Source organism: Bubalus kerabau, chromosome 4, assembly GCF_029407905.1.
Source record: "Bubalus kerabau isolate K-KA32 ecotype Philippines breed swamp buffalo chromosome 4, PCC_UOA_SB_1v2, whole genome shotgun sequence".
NCBI classification, from domain to species: Eukaryota; Metazoa; Chordata; class Mammalia; order Artiodactyla; family Bovidae; genus Bubalus; species Bubalus kerabau.
Window position 1 is genome coordinate 33097896 of NC_073627.1, and position 17374 is coordinate 33115269.

General features: G+C 45.0%; 1 protein-coding gene across 2 annotated transcripts in view; it reads right to left on the reverse strand.

Annotated features, from left to right (window-relative positions):
- The window catches only part of MYOCD (myocardin), an 89591-nt gene that overhangs the window by 25545 nt on the left and 46672 nt on the right, over positions 1-17374 (reverse strand). For both annotated transcript variants that reach the window (XM_055576481.1, XM_055576482.1), the window contains exons 7-8: positions 5499-5674; positions 1422-1535 (exon numbers count right to left, since the gene is read on the reverse strand). In XM_055576481.1, coding sequence (XP_055432456.1) covers positions 1422-1535; positions 5499-5674 — 290 coding nt within the window. The remainder of the gene's footprint in view (positions 1-1421; positions 1536-5498; positions 5675-17374) is intronic.

A 17374-nucleotide genomic window follows, 5' to 3' on the forward strand; every position in this document is an offset into this window, starting at 1 on the left:
TACCTGTAATGAACAAAATTCACCAGTAGCCACATAATTTCAAAGCTGTTGAGCTGAGTGGATTGTGAAGTGAAAGTCGTTCTTTGCGACTCCATGGACAAGTCCATGAAATTCTCCAGGTCAGAATACTGGAGTGGGTTCCCTTCTGCAGGGGATCTTCCCAACCCAGGGATCGAACTTAGATTTCCTGTGTCTCCTGCATTGGCAGGTGGATTCTTTACCAGCTGAGCCACCAGGGAAGAGTGGATTGTAGGCTGGGTTTAAGCCACTGCAGTCTGGAGAGCTTTCCTGGGAATCAGAAATGCCTGTCATCCATTCAGAACATGAAAACTAGTTTTGTGGGCTTCCCTGGTGGCTCCGTGGTAAATAAATAATCTGCCTGCCAGTGCAGGAAACACGGGTTCGATCCCTGATCCAGGAAGATCCCACAGCAACTAAGCCCAAGGGCCACAACTGCTGAGCCCATGTGCTGCACCTGCTGCAGCCCGAGCACCCTAGAGCCTGTGCTCTGCAACAAGAGAAGCCACCGCAAGGAGAAGCCTGAGCACCCTAGAGCCTGTGCTCTGCAACAAGAGAAGCCACCGCAAGGAGAAGCCCGAGCACCGCAACTAGAGAGCAGTTCCCACTCTCCGCAACTAGAGAAAAGCCCATGCAGCAGTGATGACCAGCACAGATAAAGAAACAAACAGAACTAAAAAAGAGAAGACCACTTTAGTGTGTATGCAGTGGAGGGGGTGGCAGGGCCATTACTTTAACACTGATTCTTACTCAGCTTACAAGCTTTTAAGAGTATTTCTTAAGAATCATCTCAGCATTAAGTGCCAGCTTTAGAGCTGAGAAAATATTAATATGCCCCCAAGTCAATGAGAAGTTATTTGGGATAAAATATTATGAAAAAAGTCAAATGACTACCAGTTAACTGAGGAGAAAGTACCCTGTGAATTGTTAGATATAGTGCTGAGAAAATTAAACCCAAGCTACGCGATCCTGTTTATTCTGTGCCTCCTGCGAATGTGAGGCCTCCGTTCAGGCTGGCCTCCCTTGTGGAAAAGCCACTGTCCTATCTATACCTGTGTTACGGCGCGTGCAAATCCTGTGTGCTCTGCAGTCAGTGTCTGTCTCTAGGCTAAGCTACCGAAGGTGTTCAAGTCAGGAACGTGCTGGCTGAACTGTGAGCCCAAAGAAAGGAGCCACAGACGCTTCTCTTCGGCGGGGAAGACCCCTGATGGGCAAGAGCGTCTTGGTCCACGTACATTGATAGCCCACTTCTCCACCCCTGTCTAGCAATGCTCCCAGTGGACTGAATCCATCCGTTGGTCCACATGACTCTCCCCGTTGCCAGACCTAACTCAGCACACTCTGCCCCGCAATGGCCCTGTGAGCTGCATGCTCGGGCGGGCGTGGAGGCTGGCCCATCCTACCTTTACGGCTGTGTGTGCAGTGATGGGGGTACCCAGGGAGCCAAGCCCCTGCTTGCCCGGGTCTGGCTGGTTGCCGGGGTGTGGGGCTGGGTCACTCCTCTCATCTTCTGGATCCTGAAAATCCAAATTTGAGCCTGATTAGGATGCAGGAGCAGAAACTGTGACACGGGGATGCTGCAGTGGAGGCGCCCACCCTTGTCCCCCAGCTCTGCTGCGTCAACCCCAGCTTCTTATCTGAGGAGAACCTCAGACTCTGTCCCCAGGGGTGGAGAGTCAAGTACATGATCTGTCAACCAACTGAGGACTCTTTTTAAGAGAGAAAGCAGGCATGGTAAATAATCATTCCATCCAACAAGTGTAGAACTGGCTTGGGCTAGGCGAACTGGGACATCTGGTCACCCTATGGGCGGGATCCACCTACTTGCAGTGAGGTCTACATGTTGGAATTGACAGTGGGATTGAAAAAGAGAAGAAGCGGGAGGAATGAGTGGAGGGACTTTGGGGGAAAGTTAGGACAATGAAAAAGTTAGATGAGAAGGGGGTTGGCAGATTTCCATCTGTGTGTAGGTATGTGTGTGTATGTGTGTATCTGTGTCTGCATATATGTCTCTGTGTATGCCTCTGTAATGTATGTGTGCATATGTGTATGTATATACATTCCTTTGCATGTGTGTCTGTGTGTGCATACCTGTGTGTCTGTGTGTATGTCTGTGTATATAAATATGTGTGTGTAGGGGTGCAGCATCAGGAAAACCTTAATGAGAGGCACGTTCCTACACACAGAGGATGCAGAAATGAACGCAGCATCCTCTTCCTGCCCCACAGTCCTATGCCACGACTTTGAGAAAAGGCCCCTGAGCTGCCCAATCTTTGCCTGAACACGTGTCAAAGGTCTGTAGCATCCTTTTCTCTCAGAGCCCATGCCCTCCTCTCTCACTTGAGGCTGCTGGATTAACTGATGCAAAATGATTTTTGCATTTTGCCTGACATTGCTCAGTGCTCATTCCCTTCTTCCCCACTTCAAGGGTGAAAAAGAAAAGCGTGTGTCTTCTGCCCAAACCATCTTTAAATCAGAAGCTGAGGAATTTACTATCAGAGCAATAAGAATACAAATGGCCTGATGTACTGTTTGATGTTATCAAAGACGCTGGGCTGCAAAGAAGCTCAGGATGCAGGGAAGAAAGAATGCTTTGATTATAAACTCTTGCACAACAAACATGCAGCTCTTTTGGCTCTGCTTTTTCTGTCTTCTGTCTCCCTCTTGTTCCACATTTCCTCCTGGCAGCCTTGAATTTGCTCTGATGGAGTGAAGAAGGGCCTGACAATGACCGGTAACAGTACAGCTTCAGGAAAGAGGGTCATGGTAAATAACTCCTGAAACTGTCTGTGATCCCTGCATGCTTTACAGTATAAAAATGTTTTCAACTCATATGGGTTTAAAAAGTACAAACATCCAGCTATACAATAAATTGGGCTTCCTTGGTGGCTCAGCAGTAAAGAATCTGTCTGCAATGTAGGAGACCCAGGTTCAATCTCTGGGTAGGGAAGACCGTCTGGAAAAGGAAATGGCAACTCACTCCAGTATTCTTGCCTGGAGCATTCCATGGACTGAGGAGCCTGGCAGGCTACAGTCCATGGGGTTACAAAGAGTTGGACAGATTGAGCTACTAACACACACACACATCCAATAAATAAATCCTGGGGGTGTTGTGTTCAGCATGGTGACCATAGTTAACAAGACTGCATGGTCTCTTTGAAAGTTCCTAAAAGAGTAGATCTTAAAGACTCTCATCACTAGAAAGAAAATTTGTGACTATATATGAAGATGGATGCTAACTAGAATTATCCTGGTGATCATTTCACAATATACATGATGATATATTGTATCTATCATATATATTGTGAAATACACACATAATTCACACATGTATCACATGTATATGTTACATCAGATGTAACATATACACACACACATCACATGTATGTTATATTTCACAATATATACAGTAGATATAATATCCAACAATTATGTCCTACAGTTGATATTGTATATACTGTATATATTTGCATTTTGCCTGACATTGCTCAGTGTATTTCATGACATATATGGTATCAAACAGTTGTGGTGAACACCTGAAATTAATACAGTGTTATAAGTCAATTATATACCTCAATTTAAAAATTAAAAGTGCACACAGATATAAAATATCTATATATAATAAAAATAAGATATAAGATATCTATATATAATTAAAATATATAAAATAACGTATGCTCAGTTGTTAAGCTGTGTCTGACTCTTTTTCGACCTCATGGACTGTAGCCCACCAGGCTCCTCTGTCCATGATATTTCCCAGCCAAGAATACTGGAATGGGTTACTATTTCCTTCTCCAGGGGATTTTCCTGACCCAGGGATTAGACCCACATCACTTATGTCTTCTACATTGGCAGGCAGGTTCTTTACCACTGAGCTACCAGGGAAGGCCCATGTAAAATAATATAAAAAGTGATAAAAATAGTCAATATGTGTGTGTGTGTGTGTGTGTATATATATATATATATATATATATATATATATATATATATATATAGTATCTGATTTCAAGTCATTGAACAATTCCTGTGAGGCCAAGAGGAGTGAGGTCTTCCTGAAAGGAAGGGGCTGAGGGTGGAGGGTTCTCTCCAGAGTCGGAATGTGGTGGAAGATTCACATCTTGCTGTCACACGAGTGTGACCCCTCCTCTCCCTCCTCCTGTGCGGACGCTCACACTCATCTTCTCTGGGGGCTCCAGGAATACCATCCTGCCAGGCAGAGGGGAGTGCCATCAAGGCTGGATGTGGCTTCTAGAGGGGATGCTCCAGAGTTGGGGGGGTGGTCTGTGGTGCTCCCAGGGCCACACAGCTACCCAGCCTCATCAACTCATTTCCTTCTCTGTAACATCTGATAGAAAACTCCCACAAGGTGCCTAGCACTGGTCCTGGTACGCAGCTGGTGCTTAATCATGGCAGTAGCTGTTGACAGCTATCATCCTGCTCTTTATAAATGTGCTTTTAATAGTATTTGCAACGTATATTTATCATGTCTGGACAGTCTGTAGATTTGTCCAGAAAGAGGGGAGTGCTATGTTTGGGCTGGGGCTGGAGGCAGCCCTTGCAGAATTTGGCGTGTGGACAACTGCTAAAGGCAGGAGCAGCTTGGGCTCCTGCTTTTTAGCCAATCAGTTTTTCCAGTAGTGAAGTACGGATGTGAGACTTGGACCATAAAGAAGACTGAGCACCAAAGAATCAATGCTTTCCCATTGTGGTGCTAGAGAAGACTCTTAAGAGTCCCTTGGACAGCAAGGAGGTCAAACCAGTCAATCGTAAAGGAAATCAACCCTGAATATTACTGGAAGGACTGATGCTAAAGATGAAGCTCTAATACTTGGTCACCTGATGTGAAGAGCCAACTCATTGGAAAAGATTCCAATGGGAAAGATTGAGGGCAGGAGGACAAGTGGGCAGCAGAGGATGAGATGAATTAAATAGTGTCACTGACTCAATGGACATGAATTTGAGCAAACTCCTGGAGATAGTGAAGGACAGAGGAGTCTGGTGTGTTGCAGTCCTTGGGGTCACAAAGAGTTGGACATGACTTAGTGACTGAACAACAACCACCAGCACCTCCAGCTCCTGCTCCCCAGATCCTACAGTGGCAACTCAATCACAGGAAGGACCGTGAGCTTTGAAACCAGTCCTGCAGTGGCCCTTTCTTTCCAGGAGACTGTCGACTGACTGTCAAATCTTCGGGAGCCTCATTTCTACCTTGTCTGCAAAAACGGAGATAAAAGAGATCTACTTGGCCGAGTAGATACTGAAAATTTAAGTCAAAGGACATATTTCTGGGGACTCTCTCTCTTGGTGTTTTCTGGAAGCTCCTGCCCTCACACACAGAACCCTGAACTGAACACTGTGAGAGTTAGCAACAGGACGATGTGTTGTGAAGAGACATCTCTCAGGTCTCTATGCTAAACCCGCTGCGGAAGCCGTGATTTCAGGACTGAAGAGATGAGGAGGCTGGAAGGGGGTTTGTTTACCTGGACTGTCCCACGAGGACCAGCCAAAGGGGTCTCCGTAGCTTTCGTGTCCGGGGGGGATCCCGCTGAGCCCTGGAGGTCTTCCCCTCGAGTCTGATCTGGAGAAAGCCCATCACTGCTGCTGTCCTCCTCAAAGGCAAACGCATCCGCCGACTTGGAGAAAGTCACCTGGTTCCCTGAGGGAGGGGAAGCCAAGAACTGGGTCAGCAGACAAGCTTCCAGATGTCGCCCCCATTCGGAGCACTACCCGCTGCCTTCAGAGTTCCCAGTTCAAGGAACCCAGCTCCCCTGCACTGCAGGTAGATTCTTTACTGTCCGAGCCACCAGGGAAGCCCAAGGTAAGAGTGAAGGTAGATTTAAAATGATTTGGTCTCTCCTCTATTTACTCCGTAGAGGGGGACTTGCATTTATAAAAGTGGCATGTTTGGCAGGGAGGATTGAGTGACATACTAGAGGTCTATCATCACCTGTCAACCTTTACTTAGTGTTGATCCATTCCTGCACATTTTGTTATGTGAACCCCTATCTTTCTGGAGCTAAATCAGGGAAGATGAAGGAAAGAATGTGGGCCACTGGGGGAGAAGGCCCCCTGTCTCCCTCGGGCTTTACAAGAGGTGAAGTTGATGTGATGGCGTGCCATTTGCATCGTGTTCACATACAAAGCAGGCACCCAGCACGAAATGTTTTGCAAACTTTGCTATTAAGGATAAGCCAGGGGAGCTCCTAAATTTAAATTTCTAAATGTCAGAAGAGGCCTAATGTCACCAGAGTGTTCTGAAGCCCCATTCAACAAACGCATATCTGTTTATAAAAAGCCATAAATGTGTCTCAGAAACTGGAGCGTGATCTTCATTATTTTTTTTTAATTCTTTGGATTTTGTTGTTATTCCTCTTATCTTTGTGTCTATTTTGGAAATCCCCAGCGACTCGCACATGTTCAGATTCTTCCCCAGCAGCCTGCATGGTTTTGGGAGGGGAACCCAGGCCTGGGCTTGGGAAGTGGGGTTACCAGACCAGGTGGGACTGTGGTCACATCCTTGAATGTCCCTCCCATTTCTTAGTTACCAGATCTCCTCTCTTATTATCCAAGTGCAGAGTACAAAATGTACCGAAGCCACAGAGCCCTCCTGACCCGCTTGCAGGCACAGCTCTTGGAAAGGAATTTATGTATTATCAGCAAGTTTTCCAGCCCGGTGTTCCGCAATCACACTGACAAGAACTTTTGACTCAAGCTCTGGGCAGATAAGAGAGAGGAGCTCTCACCGGGGAGATTGGAAAGGAGCTGGAAGTAACGGAACAAACGTGGTTTGGGGCTTGTCACCGCCACCGCTGCTGGCATGTGTCCCGGACCCCCACTCAGACACGCAAGCGTCAAGTCAGGAGGGAGGCCGGGCAAGCACAGAGCCGCTGAGAACTCCAGTCGCTGGGCAGCCTGCTAATCTGGAAAGGCTAGGGGACCGGCCCCGCTGCTTCTCGGCTTCCAGGATTCCTTATAAAACTCAATGTCACTTTTCTATGATTATAAAGGTAATTTTTACTTATAAAAATTCATTTGCACCATATGAAATGAACATAACAAGGTATATAATAATCCCACTTGCATTAATGATTTATTTCTTCTTCCGGATTTAATTCTATCCATATAGCAAGACACACACGGATTTAAAAAGCATTTCATTCAGTTAGGACTGGGTGAAATAGACCATTCTGAAACTTGCTTTAAAAAAAAAATTTTTTTTTTTAACTCCACAGTGCTTCTTGGAGATCTTTGCATGTGAACACATAGAGATCAGCCTCAATTTTTTGGTAACAGCTACACCGTATTCGACTGTCTTAATAGGAACTTTTAGTTTTCAACTTTTATTTCCCAAAGGGCCCTTATTTGTATCTATAAAAATTTGAAATAATAGAAAAGTGCAGAGAAGAATATAAAACATCTGTTCATGTATCATCTGAAATAAATACATGCCAGTATTTTTTATGTGTGTGTCAGAAACCGATTCATTTTCTAACAGAGGGTTATTTGACAAATGTCTGCTTTTTCTTTGCAATTATGGGTCACTTTTCTCTCCCATCTGGTCTCAGACCACTGCACCCCTGCCCCCACCCTCTATTTTAAGGGTCCAGAGTTAGCTCACTCTCTTCCTTCTTTTCTCATGGCAAACCCTGGACTCGGCAAAGAAGCTCAATTTGTTGTTTTCACACAACGTGAAGGAATTTTTATACTGTTTTCCCTTTCTCCAGGGGATTGTGTGATCTTCCCCGGCAGGTCCTTCTGGAAGCCTCTATGAATATGCTTCCATTGTAACTCAACCTGTTAATTTCTTTACTTAAGAAAACATGTTTTCACTGGCATTTCAACTCCTACTTCTGTTTGTGGAATTAAATAAAGGCTTTGTCCTGGGACTTCCCTTGTGGTCCCATATGGCTAAGACTCTGCACTCCTGATGCAGGGGCACTGGGTTCGATCCCTGGTTTAGGAACTAGATCCCATGTGCCACAGCTAAAAAACCTGCAACAAAGATGGAAGATCTCATGTCCCACAACCAAGACCCGACACAGCCAAGGAAGTAAATAGATACATACATCATTGTTAAAGAAGGCTTTGTCCCTGTTTAAAAGATGACATGTGTTATTCAGGGCCAGCTGGGCAGGGGAATTGGGGTTGAGTGGGTATTAAGTCTTCCTCACTGGCTTAAAACTCAACACTCAAAAAACGAAGATCATGGCATCTGGTCCCATCACTTCATGGCAAATAGATGAATAAACACAGGAAACAGGGACAGACTTTATTTTTTTTGGGCTCCAAAATCACTGCAGATGGTGACTGCAGCCATAAAATTAAAAGACGCTTGCTCCTTGGAAGAAAAGCTATGACCAACCTAGATAGTGAATTAAAAAGCAGAGACGTTATTTTGCAACAAAGGTCCATCTATTCAAAACTATGGTCTTTTCAGTAGTCATGTACAGATGTGAGTTGGACCATAAAGAAGGCTGAGTGCTGAAGAATTGATACTTTGAACAGTTGGAGAAGACTCTTGAGAGTCCCTTGGACAGCAAGGAAATCAAACCAGTCAATCCTAAAGGAAATAAGTCCTGAATATTCATTGGAAGAGCTGATGCTGAAGTTGAAGCTCCAATACTTTGGCTACCTGATGTGAAGAACTGACTCATTAGAAAAGACCCTGATACTGGGAAAGATTGAAGGCAGGAGGAGAAGGGGACAACAGAGGATGAGATGGTTGGATGGCATCATCAACTTGATGGATATGAGTTTGAGCAAGCTCTGGCAGTTGGTGATAGACCAGGGAGCCTAGTGTGCTGCAGTCCACGGGGTCACAAACAGCTGGACATGACTGAGCGACTGAACTGAACTGATCCCCAGAAATTGCAGCATTTTGTTGGGATTTACTTGGTACAGGGCCTGAGCGCACACCGACTCAGAGAGCCCAGCACTGACTGTGCCAGCCCCCAGCGGCTGTCAGCCTCCTCTGCCCAACAGAACCCTTGATGGCCGAGCTTTAGCATCTTATATTCCCTCCCCACTTCCTTCAGTCTGAACAGGTATGGATCTTCTCTGTGTGATCTGACCCTTCATGTGACAAAGAATTCACCCCCTGCCTCCCTGCCCCCCAACCCCCACTCCCCACTCCATACAAGAGTATTACATCTGAAACTCATACAAATGAGAGTGAATTAATTAAACCACAAAGTTGTCCAAGGGTTCTAACTCATGTAGAAATATCATAAGAAGGGTGGGGATGGAAAAAGAGAGAAAATTTCTCTTATTCCCTGACTACTCCCCTTCAATGATTTTAAGTGGAAAGATAACGAATGATGAAAACAGTAGTTTGTGCGACTTCCCTGGGTGGGCCAGTGGCTAAGACTCCATGCTCCCAGCGCGGGGGGCCTGGGCTTGATCCCTGGTCAGGGAACTAGATCTCACATGTCACAACAAAAAAGATCCCTTGTGCCGCAACGAAGATCAAAGATCCTGTGTGCAACTAAGGCCCAGTGCAGCCAAATAAATAAACAAACACTAAAAAACAAACAACTCCCCCCACCCCAGCCCCACACACACAAAAGATAGTAGTTCAAATCAGCAGTCCATTTAGCAGTGGCAGCAGTAACAGAAACAGTCAACTTATGTTTGGCTTCAGAATGGCCCAGGAAGTCAGAGTAAGGACTGCAATCTCTCATCCCTGTTTTGTAGAGGAGGTCATCACAAGGTCCAGGCTGGTCCCAGTTCTCTAGAGATTGAGCTAAGACTGAAGGTCCAGCCTTCAGATGCTCAGAGTCCCAGCAGAGGGGGTGGCAAAATGGATTTTCCTCCAGCGAGGTTGTCAGATGTGTGTTGTTTCGGGAACATGTTAAGACCTGCTGGGCTGGTGGGTGAGGTGGGGCTGATGACATAGAAATCAGCCATGTCCCTTTTTCTGCACATGTGTGCTAAGGACAGATCCATCCTTCACGACATCTTTTACTTGAGTTTTTGAGATCTGAGGGAATGAACGTGACACCCTGACCGTGAGAATAAAGGAGGCAGGGGATCACGACAGTCTTGTTGCCGTTGTCTCAGAGAAGGCGTGGGAGGACCGTGGAGCCCTGCTGTCGCGGTCATAAATCAGCATGTCCTTTCCACTCTGACACTGTAAGTGCATGCTCACTCAGTCATGTCTGACTCTTCGTGACCCCATAGACTGTAGCTCGCCAGGCTCCTCTGTCCATGGGATTCTCCAGGCAAGAATACTGGAGTGGGTTGCCAAGCCCTCCTCCAGGGGACCTTCCCGACCCAGGGATCGAACACGTCTGTTACATCTCCTGCGTTGCAGGCAAATTCTTTACCACTAGTGCCACCTGGGAAGCCCAGCACACAACAACTAATATGCAGGGCAGCCAAATTAATAAATAGGTATTTAAAAAAAATCAATGAGATAGCTTTCTTAAAATAAAAAAGCATTGAGGTTGACATATGTTATATGTTATTCACAAGGTTCCTGACACACAAGCGTCCAATCATTTCTAGCTGTTGTTGTTATTATTGGTTTTGGTAGGAGTGTCTGCTTGTCTCAAGTTCACCATGATCAAAAATTTTAAAAAAGACCACCCAAGAGGCAGTTGATCCTGTGGTTAGCTGTGCAAAAGTCAGCACAACTCTGGAGCCAGAAACACCAAGAGGTTCATTCTGGGAAAGCGAAGCAGACCTTCCCCAGAGCACAAGGGACATCGCAGGAAAGGCTGTGCACTCCCCCTTCTCCTGCCTGGTTCAGGCCAGGCTCGGTGAAGAGGGACAGAGGTCACCTTATCTGGCTGCCGCAGGAACAAGCAGAGTCTATCGGCTCTGTGTTGTGACCCAGGGCCCCTGCGCCAATCTCCCAGGGCTCGCTGGGAGCTGCTGGAGTGTAGGGCGCTGGCTATTGTCCTTGGAGACACGTCGGGCCATGTGATGACAAGGACCCGCTTCGGGAAGTCCTGACATCACCCCGCAGCTATGCCCACAGGGCTGACTCCGGGCCTGGCCTCTTGGGGATCTCAGTCTGGCCCCTTGGCGTACCCCCACTCCTCTTTCTCTCTCTCTCGGAAGTGATTAGATGAATGAGTCAGTTGGACTTTCCTCTGTATAAACATTTAAAATTCCGAGATTACAGTAAGATAGCCAGGGTCCTGGTTACCTTGCCTCTGGATCCACACCACGGGCTGGAATGCAGGGGGTGGAACACGAGAACGAACTTCACTCGCTTATCTGTATGCAAGCCTGAGCGGGGCACATATGATGGCTATTTTAATTCTCGGTCAGCCCTTCTCCTAACATCCTCCTGGAAGAGGTGGAAGCCAAATCCACTTCCTGAGGGAGGAGGTGGTCGGGTGCCAGGAGCTAGTTTAAATGCAGCTCCCGCCTAAAGAGGTTCCTATACACTGAGGATACTACAGTCTGGAGGAGACTGAATGAACTGTCCAACAAAGGCTGTGGAGCCCACGGCTCTTGAAGGGGATCAGATGGCTTCAGGAAGAGAATAGGTGGACATGGGACTTTGGAGAAATAAGCATTCCTTTACCTCAAATTCCTGGCACTTTAGAAATTGACTTTATTAGGGGAGAATATATATACATGAAAATAAAAGTGTTAGTTGCTCAGTTGTGTCTGACTCCTTGTGACCCCATGGACTGTAGTCCATCAGGCTCCTCTATCCATGGGATTCTTCAGGCAAGAATACTGGAGTGCGTTGCCATGCCCTTCTCTAGGGAATCTTCCTGACCCAGGGACTTCTCTGGTGACCCAGATGGTAAAGAATCTGCCTGCAATGTGGGAGACTCAGGTTCCATCCCTACATCAGGAAGATTCTTGCCTAGGAAAACCCATGGAGAGAGGACCCTGGCAGCCGACAGTGCATGGGGTTGCAAGGAGTAGGATGAGGCTGAGCGACTAACACCGTCCTTTCTATGTGCTGTGCTGTGCCTAGTCACTCAGTTGTGTCTGACTGTTTACGTATATACATATTACAGTGTACATATTCATTCATTTATATGTATTGCTGAATCCCTTTGCTGTCTACCTGAAACTATTATAACATTGTTAATTGGCTATATTCCAATACAAAATAAAAAGTTTAAAAAGAAAAAAAAAGGAAACTGACTTTAAGTCTCTAGACAGACCCTGATGCTAAGGACTACAGGAGTTGGGAAAAACAGTTAAGCTGCATCAGCACTTGTCCTGTATTGACCATTGAAACCAATTCTCCAGGAACAAAGAATATTGTTAGGTGGGTAAAGATACATTAGCGTCATCTTAGAGCACCTGAACTTTCCTCCTTGACATTCCCGACCCCCAAAGCTACTGGCTTCCTGGTTCTCTTTTCCCACCACCTTTTCTAGAATCCTCCTCAGAAAAGTATTTATTACATGTTTCTTTCCCTCAAGGATCATTTGCACTTTGGAAATCCTTTCTCATTATGGAATGATAGATTCTGGTCATGAGAAAGTTATGCCAAAGCAAATGACCCCGCCATCTGGTTTAAGGGCCATGGTTGGTGTCTATTTGCCTTCAAAATGGACGATTAGAGAGTGTTGAGACTTCTAGAGAGGCTGAAGGATGGCTGGATTCCTAGTAAACAAGAATTTTTGTTTTGTTTTATTATAAAGTCTTAGCCTTGGGGTTATAAGTGAGCTAAGACTATCGTAGGGTCTTTTAGAAAAATGTACATGACACTTGTAAGTGGATGGTTTCTGGGCCATCCCCCAGGGACAGAAATGTTGCTTCCTGTGTTGAAAGGTTACAGTGATAGAAAGAATGACTTCATCTTTGAAAATGGGGCTATATATTCTGAATCAGGCTTCACTGGTGGCTCCAATCAGGAAAGAATCCACCTGCAATACAGGAGACCCAGGTTCAATCCCTGGGTCAGGAAAATCCCCTGGAGAAAAGAATGGCTACCCACTCCAGTATTCGTGCCTGGAGAATCCCATGGACAGAGGAGCCTGGTGGGCTACAGTCCATGCATGGGGTCGCAAAGAGTCAGGCACAACTGACTGAGTGACTTTCACTTTCTTTTCATTCTGAATTGTGGGTTCACTTTTTTTAAAAGGAGCTGAAAAAACGAATTCAGGCATTCAGGTAGGAAGCCTGGCTCAATCCGAGGAAAAGAGGAGGACACTTTAGGGTGCAGGAGCTTGCCCCCTGGAGCAGGACACCAGGACCCTTTTATTGTCTAAATAGCTGGGAAAGCCAGCCGGGGTTCTCCTTTCCTCAAGCAGAAGCCAGGCCTCTGGACAATAACAGCTTCCTTGGTAGCTAAGGGATGCTCCTGGCAGTGAAGGAGATACTCGGATGACCAAAGAGAGGATTAACCAGCTCGGAGGAGAGCTCTCCAAACTGAGAGTGTGAAGTGCCGATGACCACACACAAGCAGAACAAAGCCAGGCTCAACTCCAATGCACAGCTTCTGGTCTCGCACGGTATCCCTCTCTCATGGCATTTGTTACATTCAGTGTTCTGGCCTGAGAGAGAGAGAGGCTGTTGGTGGTTTTCTAAGTAGGAGAAACAGGAAAACAGGTGTAGGCTGTGAGATGTAGTCACAAGGCACCCCCGAGTCAGTAAAACCAGAAAACCTGGTATTTACCATAGCTAGGACATGGAAGCAGCCTAGATGTCCATCAACAGATGAATGGATAAAGAAGCTGTAGTGCATATATACAATGGAATATTACTGCGCCATACAAAAGGAACACATTTGAGTCAGTTCTAATGAGGTAGATGAACCTAGAACCAATTGCATAGAGTGAAGTAAGTCAGAAAGAGAAAAACAAATATTGTATACTAATGCATATATGTGGATCTAGAAGGATGGTACTGATGAACTTATCTGCAGGGCAGCAAAGGAGACATAGACATAGAAAACAGACTTGTGGACACAGTGGGGGAAGGAGAGGGAGGGACGAATTGAGAGAGCAGCACGGAAACATACACATTACCATATGTAAAATAGACAGCCAGTGGGAATTTGCTGTGTGATGCAGGGAGCCCAAAGCTGGTGCTCTGTGACAACCTAGAGGGGTGGGATAGGGAAGGAGGTGGGAGGAGGGTTCAAGGATCGGGGGACATAGGTGTACCTTTGGCTGATTCACGTTGATGCATGGCAGACAACAATACAGTATTGTAAAGCAATTATCCTCCAACTAAAAATAAATGAAAACCAAAACAAAAAAGAACCTAAAAAACAAGCCCCCTTTTCTTTCACATCATATCACTGTAGCCCACACAAGCCTAAGTTTCCTCCAGCTGGAATCTGTAAACTTCTACCTGACTCAGAGAATAAACCTGCAGGCTGGAAGAGTGAAGGTTGGCTGGCACCCCGAAGGAGAGGCAGGTGTAGGGGGAAAGATTTGCTACAGTCACTCAGCTGAGGGTAAGGGTGGGGACATCTGCCAAGGAGAAGAAAAACCCCGCAGTGGGGGCTGGTTCTCTGTCAACAGCCTCCTTGCGAGATGTTCTAGTTTATTTCATCTTCGTGTTGAAGAAAAATTGGTCTTGAATAAAACCTGGGCGGGGGAACGGGGAGGAAGACAGTGAGAGTTTCGCTCTGGGATTGGCAGAAACACAGACGCACAGCTGCGGAGGGTGCTGGAAAATGTAAACACATCTGGAACGGCGCGTGGACCAAGGAAGGAATATACACAGAGGCCAGGAGAACAATACACAGAAAACCACCACCCTGAGTTGCTGCTTTGCTGAGGGTGGAAGATGAGATCCAGAGAAGTGACAGCCAGGAGAGGGGTGGGGATCACCAGTGCCATTGGAAGGGTTACTCAGAGGGCTATTTCTACAGCTGGTCTCTGAGAAGCTTCCTCTGTCTCTATGACATGTCATAAGATAGATGACATGTCATAAGATGCCACTCATTTGAAAAGACCCTGATGCTGGGAAAGATTGAAGGTGGGAGGAGAAGGGGATGACAGAGGATGAGATGGTTGGATGGCATCACCAACTCAATGGACATGAGTTTGAGTAAGCTCCGGGAGTTGGTGATGGATAGGGAAGCCTGGCATGCTGCAGTCCATGGGGTTGCAAAGAGTTGGACGTGACTGAGAGACTGAACTGAAGATGCCACTGCCTTGCTGGTAGAAATTCACGCACGTTGAAAGATTGCTGCTAAACAGGCTGACGCATGGGGGTTCCCTGGATGAGGTCAACCTCCGCCAACCTTTTCTCTAGCTTTTCCTTCTCTTTATTCTTCACAGATCCCTACCTCTGTTTATACATTATTCTCTTTGCTTTTTATACTTCCTTCCATCCCCCCAACCACCCTCTACTGGGCACTCTGTACCCTGCACAACTTCTATTTTCACACCATTTATCACTTTTTATTAGGATATATAATCATTCACGGGTTTTGCTGATCATCTGTGTCTCCTGTGCTAGAATATAAGCTCTGCTAGAGCAGACATTTTTGTAGGTTTTGTTCATTAATATGTCACAGATGCTTGAACAGTGCCTGCCACACAGAAGATGCTCCATAAACATTAAATGAAGAAATGAATATGTGAAAGGGATCTCTTAGCAAGTCCATCAGTTTAAGTTTCCATAGTCTTCTAAGTCTGTAGCTCTAGACCAAGACTTTCTTCTGCAGTCTAGTTTGGTTGAAAGCCCTGCTTACTGAACCCCTGCCTCTGGAGTTCCTGTGGACCCCTCAGCTCCAACATGAAACAGGAATTCATCATCTCTCCCCTGATCTGCCCCTCTGCTCACAGTCTGCATCTTGATACATGGCTGCCATTTAACTAGCTGACCAGCAGGGGAACCAAGGTTGGTCATCTGTGACTCTTCCTTTTATCCACACTGACACATTCTACCAGTATCTAACAATGCATATCAAGTACTTCTCAGATGCTCTTTTTTTCTGTGCCCACAGCATGGCTCTTGTTCAGGCTCTTGACCAAAAGCTAGTCATTAAAATTTATACCCCCCTCCCTCTTCCACAGTATAGAGATATTCCTGTGAAATTGCTGTTCCTTCCTTTCCTCTTCCCTGGCTAGATTTTGGAGGATGATAAGGCTGCAGGGCACAGGTTGGCAAATTTATAGCTGGTGAGCCTGCTGTCTGTTTTTGTAAATAAAGTTTTATTGGAACACAGCCATGCCCATTTGTTTCTGTATCGCCTGTGGCTCCTCTTCCACGATGATGGCTGAGCTGAGTCGTTGTGACAGCTTGGAGAGCTTGCTTACTCTCTAGCTCTTTAAGTTTGCCGCCTTTGTGCTAGGGGATGATGGAGCAGCAAGACCAAAGGAGTCTGTGTGCCTGAAACGTTTGCCATAGAATAAAACCCTCTCTGGACCATTTATAAATAAGAAATAAATGTCTGTTAAGCAGCTGAAATTTTGTGGTTTGGTTAGCAGCTTCTGTTATCCCAACTAATAACAAAAGAGATGTAAAATTCTCAAAATTTCTAGGGGGGAAATATCCATGTAGGATTTATTTCCAGAAATACAAGGATGATTAAGAAAGACAGTAGTACCACATTCCTAGGAGAGAGAAAGAAACTCAAATGGTCATCTTTTCATGAACGTGGAAAGCATTTTAAAAACTAAGCATCCATCTTGCAAGCTACTCTTAATAATGGAATAGAACAAACACTTCCTTAGAATACCTGTTTATAGCAAAAGGCAGTATCATATTTAGAGGTGAATGACTAGAGAAATTCCCAAGGAAGACTGAATCAAACAAAATTGTTATCACCAACATCACAAATAAAACTGGACTAACTTTTTGGCCAATCCAATATATAACATTATAATACTGTTTTTGAACCACCGGCAATATAGCAATAATAATAATTTTCTTCTATGTAATATATCAATAGTTATTAAATTATATAATAAAGCTGCATAATGTAAATATATAAATTATATGTGCTTTATATAATTCATACATATAATTTTATAGGTTAGATACACACCTGTATATTTTATGTATAATAAAATATATATATTATTAGACTTGTATAATATAGTCTATTGTTATCATTTATATATAATTTACAAATATTAACAGGTAATTTATAAATAAAATACACAAAATTACATATAATTTGTGCTATGAATATACTGCATGTAACTTAAAATGATATTTTGCAATTTACTAATAATTCCATGATGTTTCTTTTCAACAACCAGCCAGTGTTTCCAGACAGAAAGGAGAAACAAACCAGAAGGCACATCTTCATTATTTGCAGATGATGTGATTATATATCCAAACAATTTAAGATAAAAATGAGAAACTACTGGAACTATTAAGAAAATCTTCAAAGTGCCCCAGTTACAGAATAAATGTGCAAAATTAATAGGTTTCCCATACGCAAGCAATAACTGATATGAATTTATTT